Source organism: Caretta caretta, chromosome 2, assembly GCF_965140235.1.
Source record: "Caretta caretta isolate rCarCar2 chromosome 2, rCarCar1.hap1, whole genome shotgun sequence".
In the NCBI taxonomy this organism is placed as follows: Eukaryota; Metazoa; Chordata; order Testudines; family Cheloniidae; genus Caretta; species Caretta caretta.
This window is the reverse complement of record NC_134207.1, coordinates 249,154,034-249,180,206: the sequence shown is the minus strand read 5'-3', so window position 1 is coordinate 249,180,206 and position 26,173 is coordinate 249,154,034. Positions and strand designations below refer to the sequence as shown.

The 26,173-nt window shown below is 40.4% G+C and overlaps 1 protein-coding gene across 4 annotated transcripts in view; it reads right to left on the bottom strand.

Annotated features, from left to right (window-relative positions):
• The window catches only part of ESYT2 (extended synaptotagmin 2), a 130,144-nt gene extending 104,798 nt beyond the window's left edge, over nt 1-25,346 (bottom strand). For 2 of the 4 annotated variants that reach the window (XM_048837635.2, XM_075125987.1), the window contains exon 1: nt 24,852-25,346. In XM_048837635.2, the coding sequence (XP_048693592.1) occupies nt 24,852-25,199 (348 nt within the window). In that variant the 5' untranslated portion in view covers nt 25,200-25,346. The remainder of the gene's footprint in view (nt 1-24,851) is intronic. The other 2 variants (XM_048837636.2, XM_048837637.2) reach the window with 2 other exon arrangements.
• Between the last annotated feature and the right edge of the window lie 827 nt (nt 25,347-26,173).

Here is a 26,173-nt window from a genome sequence, read left to right as displayed (position 1 = left end):
TAATTATCCACTAATTTTAGGTGCCCAGTTTGAGACACCTAGGACTTGATTTTTCAGAGGACTAAGCACTTTATTAGTTCAAAGCATTAGCTGCCATTGACTTCAACTGCAGTTGTGAAAGCTTAGTACTTCTACAAATCAGAGTTCAAGGTCTTAAGTCAGGCACCCAGAAAATAAGGAACACACAACTAGTGACCACCTGTGAAAATTTTGGTTTAAGTGACTTGTCCAGCATCAGAGAGGAACTCTGTGGCACAGGCAGAGACAGAATCCAATTATCCAATCCAAGGCATCATTCAATAGTTTTAGCCATCAGATCCTCCTCACTCTTCCTGCAATTCCCTGCCTCATTTGCTATACATTTGTTGCAGAAGTTGGAAGGTGAAGCAACAACCTCCTTCACTACACAACCCTGATTCATCCCCAGAGCCCATCTTGTGCACTGAATGAACCAGCAATTCCTGTGAGGGCAGGGGGGAGTATGTGATCATGTAACTAAAGACTATAATAATGCATATGCACAAGGGGAATGAGTTATGGTACCCTCCTCTCAATCTACTTTTACCACTTTAGGTCCAGCTCTTCTCCCCTCTACACTTGAATCAAGCAAATTCCTCTCTCTCAAACTTGGGACCCAGCAAGGGTGTATTGACAGCATAGGAGAGAGACTCCCTGCTCTTGGTTCAGGCACCCAGATACTGTACAGCACAGACCTCAACAGCCCAGGAAAAGTCCTGCTCAACTCTGGGCTTCAGCATGCCCAGTGCAAATGGAATCTTCAGGGAATTTAGCTGCTCAAATCTACATCTCTACTGAGTATGTGTGAATTATATTTTTTCAAAGGCTTATAACAGGCCAAAACTGGGCAGATTTTTACAGGGATAGCAAAAGGCACATCCTTGACACACAGGCCACCGCCACCGCCACCCCCACCTACCCACCCACCTTCCAAATTTCAAGTACTTGCTCTAAAGCCCTAGAACTTTTCAAATAAAAGGTCAATACTTTTTAAAAACCATGAACAAAACAATGTGTTTTTCCCTAGCGTCATTCTAGGAAATTGCTGAACAATTTTGGCTGAGAGTTTCCAAAAAAAAGTAGGAAAGTATAAGCAAACTGAAAACAAGGTCACAGAATGGGAAGCGTCAGGCAAACTTAATAACAGGTAGTTATTATTAATCAAGCATTTTATTATAGTAGTGGCTAAGGACCAACCAAGAGCAGGGCCCCATTATGCCAGGCACTGTACAAATACAGACTAACAGACCAATCCTGCCCAAAAGAGCTTACAGTCTAAATAGACAAGAGTTGGGAAGGGGTATAATGCACAAGAAGAGTGCATGTGATGGCAGCAAACATCACATTAGAGTTTTGTTTATTTGTCTGTTTTTGAATGGCAGAGGGAACTTAGAAGGGAAGGGAGATATGGGGACAGAGCAAGGAAGAAGACGATAAGAGGGGAAGGTGTGGAGCGAAGCCCAGGGGAAACGATGGAGGGAGAAGGAAGGGGAAGAGGGCTGGAGCATAGGAGCTAACAAATTCAGGGCAAAGAAAATCCAGTCAAATTTGTAGAAATTCTCACACACACACACACGATTTGTAAAGAATGAAAATGGTGTTAGTTGCCAAACAGGATATGGTCTTCACTTTGAGATCTGAAGTGATTCATTTAGTGCTAACCAGCATGAGCTCAACCTTGCCACTCAAGTCTTCTCTCTATTTTGCCAGTGCAAGTGGAAGGAGGCAAACCTGTATATACATGTATGCTATTTTTGACAGACTTGTTTATTTGGCCCTTGGATTTATAATAAAAATACCTGGTACCCATTGGGCCTTATACACTGAGTTCATGGTCCGTTAACTGCTCTTTAAAAGATTCCCATGTTCACTGCCTGGTATAGTACTGATTATCCTCAAAGTATAAAAAGTGTTAATATATGGAACTGCACTTAAGCACCCAAACTCTATCCTGTAGTGGCACACTTAGGGGGGAAAAAAAAGATATGAAAAAGTCTAATGTATCTTTGAAAAATCAATGTAATCTAATCTGACTACAAACAGCTAGGTTAATTATAATGATATTGTTACTGCACAGAGCAGAGTTTGGGTGCCTTCCATTTCCATACCTTAATATATTTGGATTTCCTTGAGATTTGCCTGAACTCTGTGTTACCTGGATTTGTAATGTTTGGTTTTGAGATAACTGCAACATGCTTGTAATGTTTTATCTGTAATTTACAGATGTGTACTCAACCTTAATTCCAGTTTAATGTAGCTTTTAATGTAGGAATTAAAACAAATTTAACTGAATGAATTTAATTTCTACTCTAATGGAATTAATATAAAATGAGAAAACAGCAGTAGTAGGAAACAAGTTTAAAAATGAAGAGTCCTGCACTGATTTGTAAATTGCAACACAACCCAAGCATGATGGATGTTTGGATAACATTTTCCTTCAAAAATAATGCCTTTTAAAAAAGCGTCCTCTAAATCAGGTTTGTGCCTAAGAGACAAGGGACTTGTCTACATTTATAGTGTGGCAGAAGTGCAGCTTCACCACTGTAATGCTTAGCGAAGATGCTACCTAAGTTGGCAGGAGATCTTCTCCTATCAGCGTAGGTACTCCACCTCCCTGAGAGGCAGTAGCTATGTCAATGGGATAAGCCCTCCAGTCAATATAGCGCTGTCTACACTGGGAGTTCGGTCCATATAACCGAGTTGCTCAAGGGTGTGGATTTTGAATGACATAGTTATACCAACATAAGTTTGTAGTGTAGACCAGGGCAAGATGTGTGCTGGTGGAGACACATACTTAGTATTAAACCACACAAAAAATCCAAATACGTTCTACTAGCATTAATTTTAGTCATTATTCTATGTTCCCTTCACTCTGTCAATCCAGCAAATCATAAGAGCAGCCACAAAACATCTCGCACAGATCAGATCTATACAAGGTAAATGCACATTTTTGATCCAGACAAACGAATGTGCTATTGTTTCATGCCTACACGAGCAACCTGCGTCAAAGTCAGTGCAAGCACTGGTGAAAGATTATTCTCTGAAATGTGTTCAGTAATTGGTCAACTCCATTTGACATTTTCTTAAGCTTGATATTTGGCTGCAACAGCTTTTGAAATTAGATCTATCCCTCTTTCCCCCTATCAGAAATGGACAACAGGTCTGAAGGCCTTGAAGTGGGTTTTAGCCCACGAAAGCTTACGCCCAAATAAATTTGTTAGTCTCTAAGGTGCCACAAGTACTCATTGTTGTTTTTACTAAATTACTTAGGCACTTCTGAAAATCCCACCTTCTATTTTTGTCTACTGTGCTAAGGTGAGGAAAAAAACCTCATGCTTTTAACACCATAAAAGGGTAAGTTAATGGTGGCACTGGAACTAGTCTCCAAGTTTAGACAATAAGAAAGAGCCCAAGGATATGTATAAAAGAACAAGACAAACAAAACTTAAATGAATTCCAATTTCACTGCTATTCTTTTCCCTAAAATATGTGGTTTCACTCTATTCCCTAGTGATCTTGCAGATCGTATAACTCCAAGTCAGTCAGTTTTAAAAAAGGTTGACTTGTTTGCTAGAGTAATCAAACCAAAGAAGTCTGAACCACAAAAAATGTTTAGAAGAGTCGTTTTAAAATGCTTATAATTCAAATTTACAGATTTACTTCAAAGTCTATTCTGCATTCTTGAAGAGTGAGCACTGTAAAATTGTGGAAGGATACACTACACTCTTTATACTTAAGATATTTAGGCCCTGCTTTAAGAAGATCTCAACTCAACCTTCACTAATAATAGCAAAGGCGTCTCCAGCATACGTTGTTCTCACTGAAGAGTCACATCTTAAAACTTTCAGAAAGATACAAGAGAGTTTTCACCAATCATATAGTGACCCTTAATTTTTTAATTTAGAGATTTGCGGTTTTTTCACACTGATGGTACAATTCCAAGCAATTTGTTGAGAGGTACATTTTTTGCAATATAAAATTCTCATTTAAATAAAATTGGGGTAGAGGGCTTTTTGCCCACTCCCAAAAGGAAGACACATTTGTTTTAGATTTTTGTTACAGTATTGAGACAAGGTGCCCTTAAGACAAGATAACAACTACTGGAAAAAACAGTTTGGCCATTAACAGTCCCTACTTTTCCTGGGCTTGCAGCCAAGCAAGGACTGAGCCAGGCAGGCCAGGAAATGGTTTAGGTTTGTGGTGTCTGTGGAGTCACAGCCAATCACTCTTTTGCATAAAGTGGTACCATTACTAGCCTTATGCCAAGCATACGCTGCTTACTCAAGATAACACACCTAGATCTATGGAGAACAAGAAGAGCTCTGCTGAGTCTTGGTCCACAGGGAGATAAGGAGACTTTGGTTGGCAAGAACAGTCCTGCCATAGGCTAGCACTCTATGATATGGCCCAGGGGTCAGCACAGAAGTTGCATTTCCTAGGAGCTAGCCATGAAAGTCAGAACTAATGACAGTCCTAGAAATCAGGCATGAAGAAAAAGCAGAAAGCCATCATTTTCTCTACCAATGTAAAACAGTTTCAAAACTATTTAACATTAATTCCATGATGGCACTCATGTACATCCTAAGAGTTGTATTAAACCTTCATATTTTTATTGGTCAAATAGGTGAGAACTGGATTAGAATTCTCTTTTCTTATACCCCGTAAATCAACACTTTCCCCCTTTCAAGTAAAAAGCAAAGCATGCAATAGTATAAAGTTAATCAGAAAATTCCATGTGGTTGCAATGTTCCCAAAGCATTATCTCCAGGGAAGGGAATGATTAGCAGCTGCACAGAGATGGAGTGTAGTCTCCAACTCAATGACCCTAAGAACTGAAGGAAGTTCTAGTCCCAACCATACAATTTCAATATATCCATGCTAATCTATAACCTTGACAATCCTACGTAATGAGCTGGGTTGCCTTTTGAGACCTAGCAAGTCACTACTCTAACTATCATAACTTCCAGCAGAGATTCTGCCAGAAAAAAACTCTACCAGTTAGCAGCTGCCCCTCACTTCACTACCACAGACTAGCCTCAGTGATTTCTTCCAAAGTCTGAAATCCAACTGCAATAGTAATAGGGTACTATACAGAGTAGCCTGTGCCATATCTGGATTAATCCCCTACCAAACAGAAACAAACTATGATTGATTCTTGTTGAAACTAGACAAAGTCACAGGCCTTCTATTTCTCTAGGGAATTTCATAGGAATAGATTTTAGAAGTACTCATGAGTTCATTGGATGTGGTAATTCTAGAATGAAATAAAACATCAATATACACAGTACATTGGAGTTTTATGGCATTACAAGCCACTGGAATCTCACACTCATCTTCCTGCTATTGGCAGACCTGCCAAAATCCAAAACTATGATTACTCCATCTGGAGCCTGTCAAGAGAGTAAAAATGCACTAAGCTTAATCAGTCCTGTGGGTTTACAGGGAGTGGAAGATTCTGAATTTAAAAGTATTTTAAGTCAGCATTGTTCATCCAGATCTGGAAGTAAAGGCAAAAGATTCATTATTCTTTTAAGTGGTCAGTTACATCAGAAATTGTGTCAGGCATTTTTGAACTGAGCAACCTCGGAATTCAAATCTGTCATTTAAAATCTTTACCACCACCATGCACAGCTGATGAAAAGTGAGTAGACTAGGTTAAAAAACTCAACAACAATAATGGATATATTCCATGTCACCTCAAGGATCACCTGCAAAGCTCTACTCAGTATGGCATGCTAATCGCAGTTTTTTGGCTACGAGTTTTGTATCCAACCTCTGACATACAGGTAAAGCAAGAATTTTTGTTACTCATTTCTAATACCTGTATCAGATTATGAGCACATTCAGCAGGGGGCAAGGGAAGTGTGGGAAGAGAAACGTGTAGCATGGCATATAGGTAACAAAAATTGGAATTAATACCTATAGAACTACAGGCTACGTGTCACAGTAGATTAATGAGCATGTGTTAGTCATCTTTGGCTCATCTTCTTATCTAGTGCATCCAAAGTAAAATAGTGAATTGTGTGGTGTCTCAGTAGTTTATGCTGATCTACTTCTAGATCCTCCACAACTTGGCAACTAAAAGGAAAGCTACAGAACTTGAATACCAAGACTGTTGTTAATCAACAACACAGCACACTCTAGCTTTGATATTTGTCAAATACCTATTACTGTGGTATCTCAACACTGAAAATACACTGGCAGAGCTGGCTACATGAGGGAACTGGCAAAGCACTTAAAAGCAGCACGATAACCACTTGGTCTTTACTGTCATAGTCAAATGTCATTTCATTTTTCAAATAAAATCTTAAAACCTCTAAGTAGTCTGTCAGTTCCTGGCTCTTAGATGAGATTTATACAGGAATTAATTCAAAACAAACCACAAAAAACACCTTACAGAAATTCAAAGTAAGTTTTGTAAATTTGATGTTGTTATATTTGTAGAAGCCTTCCTGGATCTGTAGAACACAGATAAAAATTTTACTATTCATATTGCCCAAGAAAACATGCTTGACTTGTGAGAAGACAAGTTCATGCTTTGAGAATAGACAGAAGATAGAGGAGGATGCAGTGGCAAAAAAGGAGTGATTGTTTAGCATGCATATTTTAGTTCCACATTTTTTTTCTTTTCTAGAAGGAGTCAGAGTTGCGTGTGGCCTTTTTTCCCCCCCCCGTTCCTGAATGTGTACAAATATAGGAATCTGCCGTGTAAAAAACAACACACAGAACAATCTGGCTGTTTCAGTTCTTGTATTCAGATTGAATACAATTATGCAAGTCTGCACAACCATGTTTTTTGCCTGAACCAGATTAACAGTGCAGTTCTACAGTTTCACATGTTTACTCTGAGTGCTGTGCACTTCATCTAATATAAATCCAGATGTATTGTAACCATCTTAAAAGGATGTAGTCAGTGAATTTAGAGCTAATATTTGTGTTACAATATTTTACAAGACATACCAAAAACATTTTAATGAACTTTGGTTTAGTTCCTCTGAAACTTTTATGGAAACACTCTATGGTGTTGACAGCCCAGCAACATGGGTCTAACATATGAGATCCAGAAAGTAATACTGAGTAGTCTATCATCATTCCTCGGGATGAAACAATGCACAAATAGTAAACCAACCAAAATAAACAATCGAAAGTGATATTTGGAACTCAGGTATGGATTATTTTCAATTTAATATTTTAATCTGCAAGGGTCACCATAAGTGAGACAGCAAAATAAAAAAAGAAAAAAAATGCTATAGCATATCATAAAGGCACTGTCCGTATGTATTACATCAAGAAAAACAATTCCAAGAATTTTATTGCACAAAAGCAAGTAAAGCACTGGTGCAGCCTACAGACAATTTACACCAATGCACTGTGAAATTGTGTTTACATAATGGATAGGCATTGGTACAGCTACAGAGGTAGCTAAAAACAGTGTCAATGAGGTCTTAGTATTTAAACTGAGCCAAAGGTGTGTTATACCCTTCACAGACATTCAAGAAGACTGGTTATTGTGCCAAAAAATAATAGGAAAACAGGCCTGGGGGAAAAGATATAAAAGAAGGCAATTTCTCTTACCTACCATCTCTATTTTGTGTTCTTAAAACATCTTACCTATATGGCTTACTTTGCGGTTTTAACTTTTTTACCCTTAATACCTTACAAAAGTAAACAGGAATCATTGGAACACAATTTCCTTTTAAGTTAAACCTTCTTATTACATCTTCTGTGGACCAGAACACTGACAAAACTAAAGACACAAAATTTAATTATGATGGAATATACGGTGCAATAGCCAAGCGCTAGGGAAACCTTGAGATGTTACAACAGAATAATCCATTGGAAACTGAGGTCAGTTCCAAACACCCCTATGCCCACTTCCCCAAAATTGGATAACCTAGAAGATACTGCTGCCAGTTTGGTTATCAAATCAAGCAGGTATATTGCAACTCATCATTGCTTGAAGAATAATCGGAGGAAGAGAACATCAAGGACCAAAAACTCAGTCCACGCAAATTCCAGTGCAATATTACTGGAGAAAAGGAAGGGTGATCATTGGGCCATTCAAGATATCTATGGCCAAACAACGGAGTTGAACAGCAAGACAGCAACTCTTGTGACCAGCCTTAAGAGTGGCCTACCAAGCAGTTTATATGTTGGTTTAATGTCGTATTTTGCGTATAAGATTTTTTTAAACACCTCATTGCTATTTCTAACATTAAAGCCCGTTTTTTATGCTCTTCATAAGCATATAAGAATGGCTATACTGGGTAGGACCAAAGGTCCATCTAGCCCACCATCCTGTCTTCTGACAGTGGCCAATGCCAGGTGCTCCAGAGGGAATGAACAGAACAGGTAATCATCAAGTGATCCGTCCCGTCGTCCATTCCCAGCTTCTGGCAAACAGAGGCTAGGGACACCATCCTTGCCCATCCTGGCTAATAGCCATTGATGGACCTATTCTCCATGAACTTATCTAGTTCTTTTTTGAACCCTGTTATAGACTTGGCCTTCACAACATCCTCTGGCAAGGAGTTCCACAGGTTGACTGTGCATTGTGTGAAAAAATACTTCCTTTTGTTGGTTTTAAATCTGCTGCCTATTAATTTCATTTGGTGACCCCTAATTCTTGTAATAAGGAGTAAATAACACTTCCTTATTTACTTTCTCCACACCAGTCATGATTTTATAGATCTCTATCATATTCCCCCCAATCATCTCTTTTCCAAGCTGAAAAGTTGCAGTCTTATTAATCTCTCCTCATATGGCAGCCGTGCCATACATATAATCATTTTTGTTGCCCTTTTCCGAAACTTTTCCAATTCCAAGATATCTTTTTAGAGATGGGGTGACCACATCTGCATGCAGTATTCAAGATGTGGGCATACTATAGATTTATATAGAGGCAATATGATATTTTCTGTCTTCTTATCTATCCCTATCTTTGACTGCTGCCGCACATTGAGTGGATGTTTTCAGAGAACTATTCACGATGACTCCAAGATCTCTTTCTTGAGTGATAACGGCCAATTTTAGACCCCATCATTTTGTATGTATAGTTAGGATTATGTTTTCCAATGTGCATTACTTTGAATAGGTCAACATTCAACTTTGATTCCTGTTTTCTGAGTCAATAATTAGTAGGTCTGAAATTGACATTCATCTCCACTCAGTAAGGGACTGCTTATTTTCTAACCATAACAAGCCCTTGGTTTGTTGCAACAAACAAGTGTTTGTTTTGTGACCAAGCCCCTGTTACATTGAATAGACGGATCAGGAAGACCATTCTTTTCCCTAAGTAACTAATAAAACAGAAGCTTGGTCACAGAACAAACACTTGCTCCTTGTAACAAACCAAGGACTTGCTATGTTTAGAAAATAAGAAGTCATTTTACATTCTATAACACAATATGCTGAAGATTGTGGTCATGTCTGTACACCTCACACATTTACGGTGCTGAACTCACTACCTATATTTGCCATGTCAGAAAATAAGTTTTTAACATACGAACGCCTCTCTTGCGTCTTATTCTTAATATTTTAGAAACATAATACATAAAACACATTCAAGTTCCACAGACATACTGAGAAACATTGCTTCAGCCCAGACACATTACCTCATTACTATCTCTTCTCCTGGCTACTGGCTGAGAAGTTTTAAAAGTGTCTTCTGATGATCTTGCAAATAATCAACTCTGTTATGACTTCCAGAAAGCATTTGCTGATAGATGGCTGTTGATATTATAAGCTACAGCAATTTAAGAGTTCAGAGAGAATCTCTCAGTGACATAAAATCTTCATTTGGGACACCATGAAGTAAAAACACCTCAAGACCCTTATTAGGGGAAAAGGAAAGCCTACCATGATGGTTTCAAAAGCAGATGTTCCATTTCTTGCAAGACACCTCTTTCAGGTCTTTAAGGTCAGTACAGTACACCTCAAAATATGCCTAATGGTGGAAGTTTTGCCTATTTAGACTAAAAATACCTCTACAGAGAAGCCTCATGACATCCCTCCCATATATTTAGTGCCATAAATGGACACTAGGAATGCTAAATACTGAAAACAAGATTACAGAATTGTGTGTTTGTTAGAGAAACTAATCCAGTTTTCATCAAAACAAAGATCATTTGCATTTTCAGGCCTCAGCAAGTAACAGAAATCTTGACACACCTCCCTGCAATGTTTTAGTCTGATGATCATTTAACAAACTAAACACCCCTACTAATCATAGTGGCTTTATTCATTTAGAAGCAAGCCCAGCCATATATCTTCCAAAACAAGAATGGGACCATTCATTTAGAAGCTATCTTTCTATGGAGGAAAACCAACTAACTCAGGTTCAGTCACTATTAACCTGTTATATATACACATTTGAATAAATATTATTTAAAACCACTGAACCAGTGTCAGACATAGGCCAGTCAACAACAGCTCATGATATAATCCAAAGAATAATTTGATACCATCTTCTGGCAGACATTCATTTATGTGAAGTGGACATTTTGATATTGCTGAACTTTAATGTTTTACAATTAAATTAATTCTAGAGAAAATATTGTTGCTTTCTTTTTCTTCTATCCAACAAATGGACATTTCACAATGCCATACCAAGGTAGGCATCATATCTACACAATGCATGTCAGACCTCTAATTCTGTACTAGCGCTGTTGGCTGGTCCAATTAAAAGAAGCACATAGAACATCTTTCCCCAATTCACATGCAAAAGAAAGTTTATAGGAAGCCAAGGCATATTTCCATAAAGTATTAAGGAGATACACTAGGAAAGAATTTATCCCACTGAATTTATTACCTTTTATGGAGTTACATTTGGCTTGTTTTGAAGTCTGACTGATATATAATGAGAAAACGTCCTTCAACTCAAGCAAGTTGCCTACAACTTATTTGCCCCATTTCACTTCTTCCAGCGAAAATGATAGAGGCAAAGAATTCAGAATTTAAAGTACTGCTCCATCTACAGTTCCTTCCCATGTCTGTTTCACTACACAGCACCACTGTACCTTGAAGCTGTTTTTCTCAACTTGGAAATTTAAATGCTAGCAAAATAACAACAGGGGTGGGGGTGGGGGGTGTCAGTGTCCACTATTGTACTTGCAAGTTCAGTTTTATCTGAAGTATTGTCACAGTGCTACTGGTAACAAAGGCTTACACCTGTTGGAGATTTAAAATAAAATATATAGTACTTTCTAGCTGCAGCAGATAGCTTCATAATAAATTGCTATTATCCAATGGAGAGACTGAAACGGAACTGAACTCTGGATTGCCAATTTATAGGAATGCTTTTGCAGTCCCTCATCTTTCACTCAGCAAAATTCTATTTCTTATTCTTCTAAAAATAGCTGCTAACCAACTGAATTGGGGAACAAATTCCCAAACCTCCGTATTGATTTTCTCAAGCTCAATTACTAAAAAAACGTTAGCAATCAATTGCTTAAATGAAACAGGAGAAAAGAGTGCCTCATGTATGAAGTGAAGAATATATAATAATGTTATTATTCTTTAATATGCTTCAGAGAGGTCATGTGAGATCAGGGTAGATTAATTTAAATCACCAATTTCAATCATGATTTAAATCAACAAGCAGGAAACCTTGATTTAAATAATTAACTTTCATCATATTTGGCCTTTGTACTTTTTAGTTAATTTCCTTAAGAAAGGTTGATTCTCATTAGTTGGTAACTTAAAACACGTTGATTTGCAACTAGAGATAGATTTTACCCTAAATTGGGTGCTTCTTTTTGCTATCCAGGAAGGATACACTATATTTATACACATTTATTTAAGCAATTTATATAGCTTAACTTATATTTATTCAAATTCTTATAATTTAAATGTTTTATTGTGTTAGAAAATGGTGAATGATTAATTTCTTATTTAGTAGATTAATTTTTACTTGTCATTTGTTAAGCTCAATTTGGATGGAAAGTCAAATTCACTTAAAAATGTAAAAAAACCTTTTGGATTGCTTTTATTAAGTAAAACTCTAATATACTGGATATAGGTAAGGTTTATCAAAAAGTTTATCAAAACATATTTTGCATTAAAACTTAAAAAGAAAAGGAGTACTTGTGGCACCTTAGAGACTAACCAATTTATTTGAGCATAAGCTTTCGTGAGCTACAGCTCACTTCATCGGATGCATTCCACAGTATGCATCCGATGAAGTGAGCTGTAGCTCACAAAAGCTTATGCACCAATAAAGTAGTTAGTCTCTAAGGTGCCACAAGTACTCCTCTTCTTTTTATGGATACAGACTCACACAGCTGCTACTCTGAAACCTGTCATTAAAACTTAAGTAACATTTATTAAACACGAGGTATTTTCTTTACTTAGTTAATTGAACTGTTTCTGGTCACCATGTGTTCAAAATTTTAGAACTAGTAGACCTCATGCTCTCACACCTAGCTTTTATTAACAGATTGGAAGCAGAAAAAACAGGCTTTTCTGCTTTTTCAACTCCCAATTCGTTTCTTCATGTCCAATGAACTAGTCAATAATCTGAACTAGTTGAATAAACTGTAATGAAGAAAATATTCTCTCTGTCCCTGCAGAAGAGGCTACTGCTATCAAAAGTAATTTAACAAACTTTGGTTCCAGGTGTTTGGTCCATGACTTCCACCAGTTCAGTGGCCTGACTTTGTTTAAAACTTGGCAGCAAACATGTACTACTTGTTTTTTGTATTTTAATAGATAAGTTTAGGCCTTAACTTAATTTTAAAATAAACCTGTATTTAAACACAATATCCAAATTAAATTTTAAAAATCCATTTTTTAATTTTTTTTAAATAGTCAATTTTTATCCACCCTTTGAAAGACAGGATACAAATTTGAAAGGACACAGAAACTTCACAACAAACTACATTTTCAATGATGCTTAGATACAAAAGAGTACCAGTTGAAGGGCTTTATTTCCTCAAGTTTTCCTGTGTTATTTTATATCTAGAATGTTAGACATACAGATGTACTACAGCTACTGAATCAGCATCTGCAATTAAACAGTAATGAACTAAAAATTTACTCAGCTCCTTCAATTTTGTCAAAGAACTAAAGTAAACTCCTAACAGTTAAGGGCCCAGCTGATTAAGGCAGTAATAGAAAAGAAGCCCCTTGACTTTAATGAACAGTAGCAGTTTTGATAGGATTATATTAGTATATAACTATATTATATATATAGTTTTATATTAACATGGTATCAGCTTTGCACAAATTACATAGTCTCTAGAAAAAGGGCAAAACAGAAACCAAAGAAGATGAATTATTTTTAGAGTTTATTTAAACGTTTATTTTAAAGGAGAGATTGTCAAGGGTAGTCAGAGGCTTGGATGGATGCTGCTCTCTGTTTTAGTTATATTGTAACTCAAAGTAAAAAAATCACCAAGTAGTGTCCCTTATAGCACATATGGTTCAATGATACACAGATCCACATGTATACAATACTACGTTATAGCTCCTGGTTGTCTGTGACATTTAAATGGGGGTGTTGTCTTTCAAGTTAAAGTATATAAAAGGGAAAAACACTGGGTGAGGATTATTATATGAGAGGTGAGTAACATTGTAAATATCTCAACATACATCATTCAATAATTAATTAAACAAGGCTTATTAAACAAAGAATTCCTTTAGCATCATGTAAAAGAAAATCTGGTGCTTTAAATATATTTGTTAGTACAATACAGAACAAAACAAATCTTTAGACATCAGAACAAAAAGGGGTTTAGCATACATTTGTTCAGAAAGCAGATACATATATTGTGAACTAAAGAGGAAATGTTCATGTTCAGAGAGGAAAAAAATTCCCTTCTTCACATAATAGGTTCCTACAGCCGTTATAAATAATGTCAGTCTGCTTGAAGTTTGGGGGCAGAATTAGACCTGTTCGCCACCAGCAGGCGTGGAGAGTATCTCTTGCCACTCCCTATGAGCCTGCCAGTTGAGACAGCTTCTACAACCACTGTAAATTCATTTGACTACAGGGATACAATAGTAAAATATTTTATATTTCACATTTTGTCCACAGCAGGATGTGGCAAGAATTCTTGAAAAGTTTTTGCATACCAATTTGTATCCCTGTTTGACCACAGACCCAAACCATCTTGGGCAAAGGATCTGTAGATCTTATCACTTAAAGAAAGGAAATTCCGATAAGTATGGATACATTATTAGTCTTAGTACTGAGATATGCAGATATGATGAGATTTTAACAAGTGAAAGAATTTGTGTGTGATAAAGTAAAACGTGGATGTGATGAGAACCTTCCTTCAAATCCAAGTATGAGAAGTACCACCTATGCTGAAGTCTGCTAACTTGGATGTAAGCATTTCCATCTTGAACGGCTGTTTCTTCAGGAAACTTATTCTGTTTCAGATTGAGTACTGCTCCACTTCTTTAGATCTTTGACACTAAAAACAAGATGGATTATAACCCTTAACATGCTCCCTGGGCAGTGTGTGACTCCTATATTTGGGGAGGCTGGGCATGAGCACCAGAAGCTCCCTAGAAGGGGTGCGGGTGCCCAGACTGTGGCCCTATCCCCTGCTTCACCCTCAGCCTGCTCTTGCTTGGCCTTCTACACCCGAGGCCCTGCTCCTGCTCCACCCCCACTCCATCCCAAGCCCCCTCACTCACTGCTCGCACCTCTTCGCCAAGGCCCCTCCCACCCTTCATGGAACTTTGAGCAAGTACAAAAACTTGGGGGGCATTTGCTGCTCTCAGACACCCCTAATTGCCACCTGCTGCTTACCAGAACACTCCGAAGGGCTCTGGGCCAGGTGGAGGTGGCAGGTGATACTCCTGTCCTGGCCATTGCAGTTGGTATTGCTCAACCATCTGGCTTAACTGGCACCTGCCTCCAAGAGGAAGGCGGGGTGGGGGGGACCTTGGTGGAAGAGGTGGAGTGGGGTCGGGATGAAGTGGAGCAAAGGCAGGACATTGGGGGAAGAGTAGGATGCAGGAGCAGGGCCTTGGGGCGGAGCATGGGCAGGGCTATGGCTCAGGTGCCCTTTCGGAGGCGACACTCCAAAGGCAGCAGGCCAGTGGCGCACCTCCAAAGGGAGGTGTACCATAGCCGGTTTGGGGAGGCTGAGCCTCCCCTGGCCTCTTATACCCACCACCCATAACGTGCTCTCTTGGCACAGGACTGGTTCAATCACTCCCATCGGAAACATGTTTTACAGTTTCCTTCATGCACCACAGAAAGGAGTACCTGTGGCACCTTAGAGACTAACAAATTTATTAGAGCATAAGCTTTCGTGAGCTACAGCTCACTTCATCGGATGCATACAGTGAAAAATATAGTGGGGAGATTTTATATACACAGAGAACATGAAACAATGGGTGTTACCATACAGACTGTAACAAGAGTGATCAGGAAAGGTGAGCTATTATCAGCAGGAGAGCAGGGGTGTAGGGGACGGGGACCTTTTGTAGTGATAATCAAGGTGGGCCATTTCCAGCAGTTTACAAGAACAGCAGGAGGGGAAATAAACAAGGGGCCACAAGTACTCTTTTTCTTTTTACGGATACAGACTAACACAGCTGCTACTCTGAAACCTGTCTTCATGCACCAGTGTTTCTTTGGGTTGTTTTAAATTGGAAGTGGGATGAATCTGCATCTTGACAGAAATGTATCTGCTTTTTCTTTTAAAGACAGACACTTAGTGGACAGAGGGAAAGCAGCAGATACATTCAGAATTAAATGAAGCATTTGGTGCTATGTCTTACAAAATCTTAATTCAAATAGACTTCAGTAGGAACATTCATATAGACTGACAACTGGCTGAAGAAATGTAAACAAAGGTTATGAAAACAATAGTGTAATGAGATATTGCAGAGATGTGCATTCAGTCCTACCTTAGTTAATATCTTCATTAAGAAATATTAAATGTATGATGTAAACTGTATCAATAATCTGATTAAGATTTATGTTCTATTAGAAAGATATTTGATAAAATTATTTCTATTAATATAAAAAGAGGCTGTCTTTGAACTAACAGAAACATAAGCCATGCTGCTACATGATAAGGACAGCCAAATGACAACATAATACTCATCACTGTGTTATTTTCAGCCAGAGTAAAACTACACTCACATTTCTAGTAACAACTTCGTGGCACATCATTCGAGACTGCTTCAGCTAATCGTGAACCTCTAACCCATTTTTCAAATCTTTGTTTAACTGTGGATGAGAATTTCAGTCATAGCAGCATACAGTGGAAAAACTTAATGCACTGACTCATTGTCGGGGAACGCTATTCTTCCAAATTCTTCTAAAGGTTATTTACGTGAGAAGGGTTCTATTAGATAAACTATGTTTTAACAGTTTGCTGCACAGAATTTTAATACTATATTTTTTGGCTGATAGGCACATATACAATTTTTTTTTTAAATTAGCCCCAGTACCTCCCATAAGTGATCTCTCCAAAATAAGCAGCCATCATTTATTCAATGTCTTCACTAGTGCATTTAAAGAACTAAGTAAATATTAAAAAATGTTACGCAAATTAAGTTTGTTATCTTTTATAGGCCAGTTTTTAATAACAGAAAGCTAAATTTAAAGATGGCTTGTGAACAGCCTAATTTTCAATGTTTTCTGAATTTTTTTTTGCAATGAAGTAGGTTAACAGGTCATCTGAAATGATGGAACACAAGAGACTGGATGGGCAGATTTGACAGCATAAAATTACAAGTTTAATTGTAAAGTTAACAGAACCCCTTCATACTCACAAACTGACATCTCAATGGGGCATCTGCTCACTCCATTCCAATAGTTTCTCTTCTTCACTAAGAAACTGTCATGCATGAAATATCTTTTCAAACACTAAATGGCCGAGCTAGTAGCACCTAATAACAATGCCTGCCGCTTCCCATTATAGGGTCCTCTTTTCACTTGCTTATAACTTTGCCAAACAAATTATTTGGGCTGAAGACATGCCAGGTGTCTGCCTTAGGCTAAATATTTTGGAAAACTTCTTCAGTCAGACCAGTTCAGCCATTCTGGAGAACAAAAGTAGGCAAAAAACCTTACTTTACCCTCTGTTAAAACATCTGGGCAACCTCTTCTTTGACAGGCTCTAACATCCTCATCCTTTAGAACACACCTACCACATCGGGGCCCCTCAGGTGAGTTCACACAAAACAGATGTGGGGAGAGAGAAGGAAGGAGAACCTTCCTCACAACTTTTAGCCCAGTGGTTAGGGTACTCACCTGGGATGTGGGAGACCCTGATTCATGTCCCCCTTCTCCCTTGTGAGAAGAGATTATTTTAAAAACAGGAATCTGCCACCTCTCAAATGAGTGCCCTAGCCATTGGGCTATGGCATATTCTGATGTGGGACTCCCTCAGTCTCTCCCATTGAAGCAGTTCCACTATGGATAAATAATTAAAGAATCATTGGACCCGAGAAAGAGCGTGCACACAAGCATGAGAATGACTCTATAGCAGCGGTTCTCAACCAGCAGTCAGTGGACTGCACGCAGCCCAATTACCACAAAGCTGCAGCCCAGCATGGCGGGGGTCTGGGGTTGGCATGGCCGGCTGGCCCCCCAGCATCAGGGGCCCGGGGCTTCCAGCTGGCCCAGCAGTGTCCGGGGCTGCCACCTGACCCAGCAAGCTCCGGGGCTTCCAGCCAGCCCCAGGGAGTCCGGGGCTGCCACCTGGCCCAGCAAGCTCCAGGGCTTCCAGCCGGCCAGTCCAACAAACTTTGGGCTCCTGGTTGGCCCCACAAGCTCTGGGGGCCGAGGCAGCTGCGTGTCAAAGGTCCAGGGCGGGCAGCTGGCCGGCCCCACACAGCGGGAGTCTGGCCTGCCGCTGCTCTGCCACCCATTCTCTGCAGCCCAGGTAACACAGTATGAGCCAAATAAGTTGAAAACCACTGCTCTATAACCTGGTGGTTAGAGATTTTGAGAGACCCAGTTTGCCTGCTCCAATGGCTTAAAAAAAAAAAAAAAAGTATTTATCCACAGTGCAACAGTTTCAACAGGAGAAACTGAGGGAGCCCCACATCAGAATATCCCATAGCCCAACAGTTACAGCACTCTCACCTGAAAGGCAGCAAAACACCATGTTCAAATCTCTTCTCCTCATCAGGTTGAGGGCAGGGACTTGAACTGGGGTCTCCCACCTCCTAGGTGAGTACCCTAACCACTGGAATAAAAGTTATGAGGGATATATCCTCCTCCTCCTCCCCAGGCTTCTTGCAAAAATATCTTTGACTTCTAACTCCAAAGTGAGTTTACAGCTGAGATTCCCCAGCAGAGATAGGCTGCAGCCTGGATTTAAGCACCTATCTCCCTGAGGCTTTGGCTAGACTAGCCTTTTTGTTGGCAATTTTTTGTGTCAGTCAGGGGGAGAAAAAAATACCCCCTGACCAATATAAGTTTCACTGACAAAAGCGCCAGTGTGGACAGCACAATGTCAGCGAGCGTGGTTTAATTATGCCGGCAGGAGAGCTCTCTTCCACTGGCACAGAACAGCTACACAGGAGACCTTACAGCGGTGCAGCTGCAGCGGTACAGTTGTAATGCTATAAGGCCCGTAGTGTAGACATAGCCTTAAAAGTGCAGGTCTAGCATGTACCCCTCTTGTTCGCATCTCCCAATGACTAGCTTAAGAAGCTCCTCGCCTAGCATGCTGCCTTTATGAATTGTAGTCTAAGGTTCCCATCTCTCCCCATTCATTGTATAGGAGCCCAGGCAGTTAACTCAGACTTCGTGGATTGCAGTGTGTTTCTGTGATTTTCTATGCACCTAAAAGTTAGGTGTTGTGATGCAGATGTCACGATGCCTAAGTATCTTCATGAATCGAGGCCTAAAATAAGAAAGGAAGCAAACAATGGGTGAGATATTATTTAGCACTGGCTTCAATATACCTTTGTTACATTGCCTCTTTAAACAACTACACTCAAGCTGAACTAGAGCTTTATTAAAGCTAGTGCAGGTAAAATTTATTGTGTGGCTTCTCTCCTGTTTAAAAATGTAATACAAGCTGGAATTTAGCTCAAAAGTCAGCTCTGAAGGGGGTGGGGGGGACCAAAATATGTTGGCTAGAAGAAAACAAGTTAACTCTTAATTCTCTATTAATTCCCTTAACTTGCTACTCTGTTCTTGCTACTCTTTCATACTTCCCAGATGTAAACTTGATGTCTAGATAATTGTCTGCAATACTAGTCATACAAACTGATTAGCTGTAGCTAATTATTAGGCCAACCATAACTTCGTAGGCAAGTTCAATTTAATATGGTCACATTTTATACTTAGGTCTGACCAAAGAAACATACCATGACATTTATGACTCAGCCTCCAACTTTGAGTATTAGCATTTTAGAATAAGAAGTCTCCTGGACCTGCTATACCTTAGATAACAGCAACATCAAGCAGCCCTCTGTTTTCTGTCTTTTTATGTTGCTGGGTATAGGAAAATTTAACTGAAGTCTCTTTATACTCTGAAAAGTGACAAAAATGGCACTGTGGGGTTCCATTTTTGTGTTTAACTTGTGTACGAGATTCATTGCATTCATAAGTAGAAAAGTGGTTTGTTCTGAGCTGCCAGCCTTAAAAGTGAACCTAAGATTCAGCTGGTAAGTTTGGTTCTTTTTAGTTCACATTTCATCACCAGTCAAAGATTCTGCAAGACAAATTCACGCAGGTTGCATCTCTGTCACCTCAGTCTTCAAATTCTATACTCTATAGACATAAACCAGGGCAGAATTTGACCCAGTAACTCAAAATTGAGCTATTTTTCCTTTTTGATATACTGGGTCTGTAGTGTTAATAGGAGTACAGTAAAATTGTCTAATTTGTCAGAAATCCATCATCTTCTCTGTAGAATCATATTGAAGTGTTTGACAAAAACCCCAAGATATTATGTACATTTTATTAAAAAAAAAAAAAAAGAAGGCTAAACACCTGTACACACCAAGAAAGTTTATGAAAATATGTGCTTTATATTTTCAGGTAGATATGCTCAGTTTATTCTTCAGCAGCATGATCCCTCACCTCCTCTTGCAAGGAACTAATGTTTATTGTTCATATATCAATATTTAAGATCAAACAGATATTTAAATATACATTCTGTGAAGTCAAGCCACACACTTTGCATCACTTCACCAATGCTTTACTGAATATAAACTAAATAAACTTTCTAAAAACATTATAGCTACACTCATTAGTTTAGGAACATCCTCGTAAAACTAATACATGTTGATAATTATATATTAGTGTCCTTTCCCTTTAACTGTTGTGGTGGCATAGTCTGATAGTAAGGCAACACTGAATCCTAAAAGCATCACTTTTGGCTTATTTATGCAAGAAAGCTGCATCAGTTTATTTTAACCTAATTTACTTAAACAGATGCAATCCAAACCCACTGTGTAGATACTTATTTTGGTTTAAACCAGGTCTTTAATTTTAATTAGATGAGGACACTGTTTACAGTAAACAACAATAAGCCATTCTTAAACAGAAATAAACACACAACTCCCGTTAAACTATAAACTCTCATGTAGACAAAGACAGATTGCAAAACAGTTTCAGAAATTTGCAGTTAAGCTTTGCACATGTCATTAGCTTTCCTACATACATCCAAAACATTTAAGCTTCAAAATAATTTCAAGTTGATCAGTTGAAAACACCGATAAACTATTTGTGACTTAAATGTTTTCATGCTGAAATGGTTAATAATGCTAAAATTTCTTCATGTGCTTTTCTGTTGACTGCTACCAGAGACTGCATGGCTGCAATGCCTCTCTTCCCAGGCCACAAATGCTATTAATTTGGGAAAAATTTCTTAGACAAAGTCATCCTGTTTCACTACTACGTCCTGAAGAAAGCAGCAAAGTTTCACTCATCCACAAAATTCAGCCAAATGCCTGCATATGTGTCCCTACTGAAATCAGGGAGATAGTCACCTTAAAAAGAAGATGAAACTTGGAATCACGTAAGGGTTTTTTTGTTTGCTTGTTTGGTTTTTGTAGGATGGTAGAAGGTAAAGGTTTTACTTCTAAGAGTCTGAAATCCTGTCAACCTGATTGACAGTACAAAGCCCAGTGGGACATTGGTCTTTTAAAACAAACTGGAGGAAAGTCCCACTTTCCATCTCTAAAGTGAAATTCTTCAACTGCTGCTTTTCTTTGTATTGAAGTTTGTAAACCCTTTCACAATGCTGGGTGAGAAGTGTTGTCCTTGCTTGTAAGAGTACTTTGAGGCCCAATCCTACTCCTATTTAAAACCAACAGCAGAACTAGTGACTTGGAAACAGTCACTTTATATGTGAATCACTGCCAACTTCCCAATAAAAACACATACCAAAGCTTTACCTTGATTTTAGTGTGTTTATTACTGTAGTGGAGCCTACTCTTTTTAAAGAAGTTATTCTATACTCCATTTCAGATTGTGTTCACAATGAGAATGCTGATGCACAAAAAAGTCATGCAAAACAATGAAAAAACGTGGTGCCCAAATATCGAAGGACAATAAAAAAATAGTATCAAAGAGTTTTTTTTAACAGTGTACATTTTTATTTAAAAATGGATCAGGGCTACTTTGTCAAGTTATGCAACTCCTGATAATCTTCAATGAACTTATTTTTGTGTATTTAAAAAAAATGTATTCTCTCTGCCTGACCACCTGGTTACAGAAACAAAGTGAACTTTTACAATCACAAGATAGTATTAGTTGACCTTATCTAGAAAAGGTTTATTTCAGCAGAAGAGTAGCATTACTTTCAAATCACAGTTGACATAGCAGTTAATATCCTTGGCATACAACTGGAACTGCTTGCTTAAATTAACACAAAAAACTGTTACATTCCCTCAACACATAGTGCTAAAGCAGTATTCTTACTCAAGATTTAAATTTTAATTTTGCAGTGGTGTATACTAAAAATAGAACAAATGGAACTAAAGAAATGATTCAGATGTAGGATTATAAGTTATTTTTAATAGAAAGCGTATTCTATGCTCTCCCCGACTCTCATTTTCTGTCCCATAATAGTAGTAACCCTCAAATATTAAGAAAACATCCTCTCTCATTATTCCAGTGACCTGCAGACAGTGCAATGCCCTGCAGTACCTGATTCTGATTGAGTAGCAACTCCTTTGGATAGTTATACTGCAATGGATTCAGTGTCTTGTCCAAGTGTCCTCGTTTTGGAATAGCAGCTGCAATCAATGACCCTCAAAAGGTAAGTCTGTAAAGTGCAGAGAGAGATGAGGGAAAGAAAATCTTCTGGGATACATTACTTGAGGGAGGAAAAGACAGAATAAGAACTTCCATAAAGCTAATTTTTATTGACTGTGGCAGCAAGTGCTTTTGTCCATTTAAGGAACAGCTCTGACTTTAAAAATGTGGTCGCTGAACTCTCAGCAGGCCTTCTGTCTTCATAGATCAAATGTATCGTAATTACATCTATCTGGAATACAGAACACTAAAAGGTGAAAGAGGACCAAGATTTTTTACATTCAGGCCAGCCATCTGATTAGACAGGAAGAACAAATGCAGGTTTACTATTAAATATACTTCCCAAGGAAAAGGTCATGTTGGAGATATCTGTCAGATAGGAAAGCTGCTTTCTCATTGCACTGTAACATACTATGGAGAAGCTAACCAACAGGAGGATGCTATGCAGTAACTACTTGTATTAGCACTAGGAAAATTTGAGCACCATATAGGTATTCTTTCAGCTGGTCTTGCTGACAAAGCTCCCTGAAGTAGATATTCATGTACTGCATTAATACAGGCTGAAAGTCTTGGGTAATCAATCACTACAAAAGATAAGGGCTAAAAACAAGCCACTGATTTGCAATTAGGATGAAGAGTTCTATTTGATAATGAAAATTTTTATTTGAGAAAAAAATACTGCATTAAATCTAACAGTGTTCCTAATTCTATTTTTTCCAACATTAGCTGAGCTTCTGATGTCCACTAGAATTTCATCTCTCCAACAGCCTACAAAGTATAGTTTCAAACCTCTAAAGGACAGACATTATGTAGGCACACTTCCAAAGCTTTAGGTCTTTGGTCTACACACACGGGGAAATAAATGCCATTTTCTCTAATGTCTATACAAACCACGTCATTATGCAAAAACTGAAATACAAAACATTAATCTTGGCTACAGAGGACTTACTGTCTGTATGTAATGCATCTTCCTATGCAGAATCTAGATATCAAATTAGGTTATGGAGATGAACCAGCCATGCTATGAAGTTAAAATTGAAACTTGCCTCTTGTAATTAACCAAGCTTCCAAATGCACACACCCCAAATTCAAAATCAGTCTACTGCTACCATTTAATCCTAAACTAGACTGTATAAAAAGTTTGGTGCAAGTCACACGGTTACAGTTATGGAGATTTAAAAATGTCCAACACTTGCCACCCTCCCCTCTCACTAGTCTTTTCTGAAACACCTACAAAATTCACTTCTACTGGAGTGTTTAACAAGTAGAAAGGTCTTTTACTAATTCTGAACAGATCAGATAGCAATTAGATTATTTAAAGATTTGATCAAGTGAAAGCAAAAAACACTACACGTGTATATTTTAAGCTTATCCTCACACAACACTTGATTCACTCATTGCAATGTATGCATGGCTCAAATGTGGATGTCTGAGAGAGGGATGGAGAGAAGAGTAGTTATCAGAGGAATCACACAGAAGTAGATTTAATCTTTCCAGCCCAGAGGTGTGATGTGGAGACCGTGAAGACAGAAGTTAGGTGTAGAGAAGGCGTCCAGGAAGGAATGGGGATCTATCTTTGAGGGACTTGGAAGGTTCCTTGACATTGTTATGTGGCTTGCAGGTAGTCTAAGCAATTCTTAAAATAATTAAGATTTAAAGGAATTACTAGACACAAACCTTAGTCAACCTAAGGTTTGAAAGAATGTTACCTTCTGATAACAGCTATAGTTCTCAAAGTGCTCAAAAGGCTGCAAATTCCAAATTAAAGCTTCACTTACAAAAACACTAAAAGATCTTTTTTAAATAAATCAGTAAATACACTAAGGTCACCCAAACAGCCTTAGGTCAGTCCTCATGGGACGACTCTCAGAACAGAGCCAGAAACAGAACCTCATCCAGGTTCATTAAGAATCACTGGTAAAATTAAGCTGTGGGGGTGGTGTTGAAGTTTCATACTCCGGTTTTTAGAAAACGTACACTTGCAGGATTTGTCTGAAACATGAGATTTATACTTTAAAGATTGTTTATTTCCTCTGAGCTAATGTAAGAGGCTAAGATGCCTACACCAATGTAGCCGGCTAAAACGCTGAGCTAAATTTTTTCTTTGCGAGAAACCCCAACCAGGAAAGGTTCAAACCCTACTCGTAAATGTAAATTACGAGTCAGCAGAAGGCAGTGACTGCTTCATGCTCAGCGCAGGTATTAACTGGATGGGGCATAAGTGTCCGAGAACTGACGCTAATAAAAAAGGTAGGCAGAGCAGGGGCTGCTCACACGGCACGCTGGGTGGGTGAGTGGGGGCCAGACAGCGAGTAGGCGGCGAAGGGGAAGAGCCAAGAGGTGCTATCGCCCGGCCTGGGGATGTGAGAGAAGCAGCACCCCTCACCCGAAATGGGTGGAGTCGCGGATATTGGAGGAAGCGCTAGGGCAGGCACCCCAGGGGCGCTGGCAGGTGATGCGTGGCTCTGGCTCCTCACGCAAAAAAGCCCCAAGGAGGTCGGACTCCCCAGCGAAGGTCCTAGCCTGGCCTGTCTCTCTTCCCCCGGGGAAGGTGCCAGATCCCAGCCCAGGGTGCATGTCACAGCCCCAGGCGGTCAGGTCCTGAGGCTGGCGACAGGCCCCGGCCCGGGGCGTCACTCACCCATGCAGGCAGCTCGGCCGAAGAGACGCTGAGCCGCACCACCCGCTCCTCGTCCTGCAGGAAGGCGAGGGCCCGACCCAGGCGGGAGCTCTTGCCGCCGCGGTGCCTGCGCAGCCAGAAGAGCCCGAGCAGGGCTATGAGGATCCAGCTGAAGCTCAGCCCCAGGTAGCCCAACACGTACACGGGGAAGATCAGCGCGAAGCTCCGCGCGAACTGCGACACCAGCCCCGACACGTCGACGCTCAGCATCGGGGGAGGCTCCGGCACCGGCTCCCCGGCCGCAGCCTTCCCCGCCGCGGCGGGGTCCGACCCCGCGCCGGGGGGCTGCTGGGCCCCGGACCCGCTCATGCTCTGCTGGCGGCGGCGGCGGCGGCTCCTCGGGCGCTGGCTCCGGGCGGGCAGTGGGCGGCGGCGCCTCGCATCCTGCGCTCAGCCCCGCTCGCAGTGCCACACACCAACGGCCGCCCGCCCGCTTCCGGGTGCCGAGCCGCGGCCCAGCCCGCCGAGGGAGGGGCGCAGCGCGCGGAGCTGCCCAACCGCGAACCCCGCCCCTGCCCCGCAGCAGCCGCCCTGTGTCGCCGTGCGCTCAGCCTCCTGCGTCAGTGGGCGCCGCGCTCCGGCTCAGGGAACCCGAGCGGCGCCCGCCGCCACCGCGCCAGGCTGGTCCCCAGGGAGCCCCCGTGAACAGCAATACAAGCCCCCTCCCCACCGCCGCCGGACACGCCGCACGCGGGACCCTTCGCGCCCTGCAGGGCCCCAGGACCAGGGCTGCCTCCCCTGGGTCTTCTGCACAGGGGCCCCACCCTGGGCAACTAGGCGGGTGCAGCTGCACCATTCCTGAAGCGGGCTCTGGGCCAGCCCGGCGTGCAGAGAAAGCCAAACAGTGCGCCTCTCTCTGCCCCCTCCTCGCCCCCGCTTCCTAGGTGGGAGCCAGGGGGCTGTCCAACTCCGGCCCCGCCCGCAATAACAGCATCCCAGCTTCCCTCCGTTGGTCCCAGTGTACTAATCACAGGATCAAAGCCTAACTGTGCATGGAAAAGGGGACTGGGACATGAGATGGAGAGAGGGGGAAATATAGGATGGCTGGTCAAAATCAGGGAGTAGGACCATGGATGGGAGACGTGAGACAAACCCACTTTTTAGGGCCATAGAATTAAGGGCTCCCCAAGTACAGATGTACATTGTATTCTCCACACACACCATCTCCTTACCCTACCCTACGCTCTTCTACCCTAATCCCATGTGACTGCTTTCCCCCTTCCCACTTTGTACTCGTCATGATAGTAGTTGGCAAGAGGCTGCTACCTGTTACAGCCCAGGTA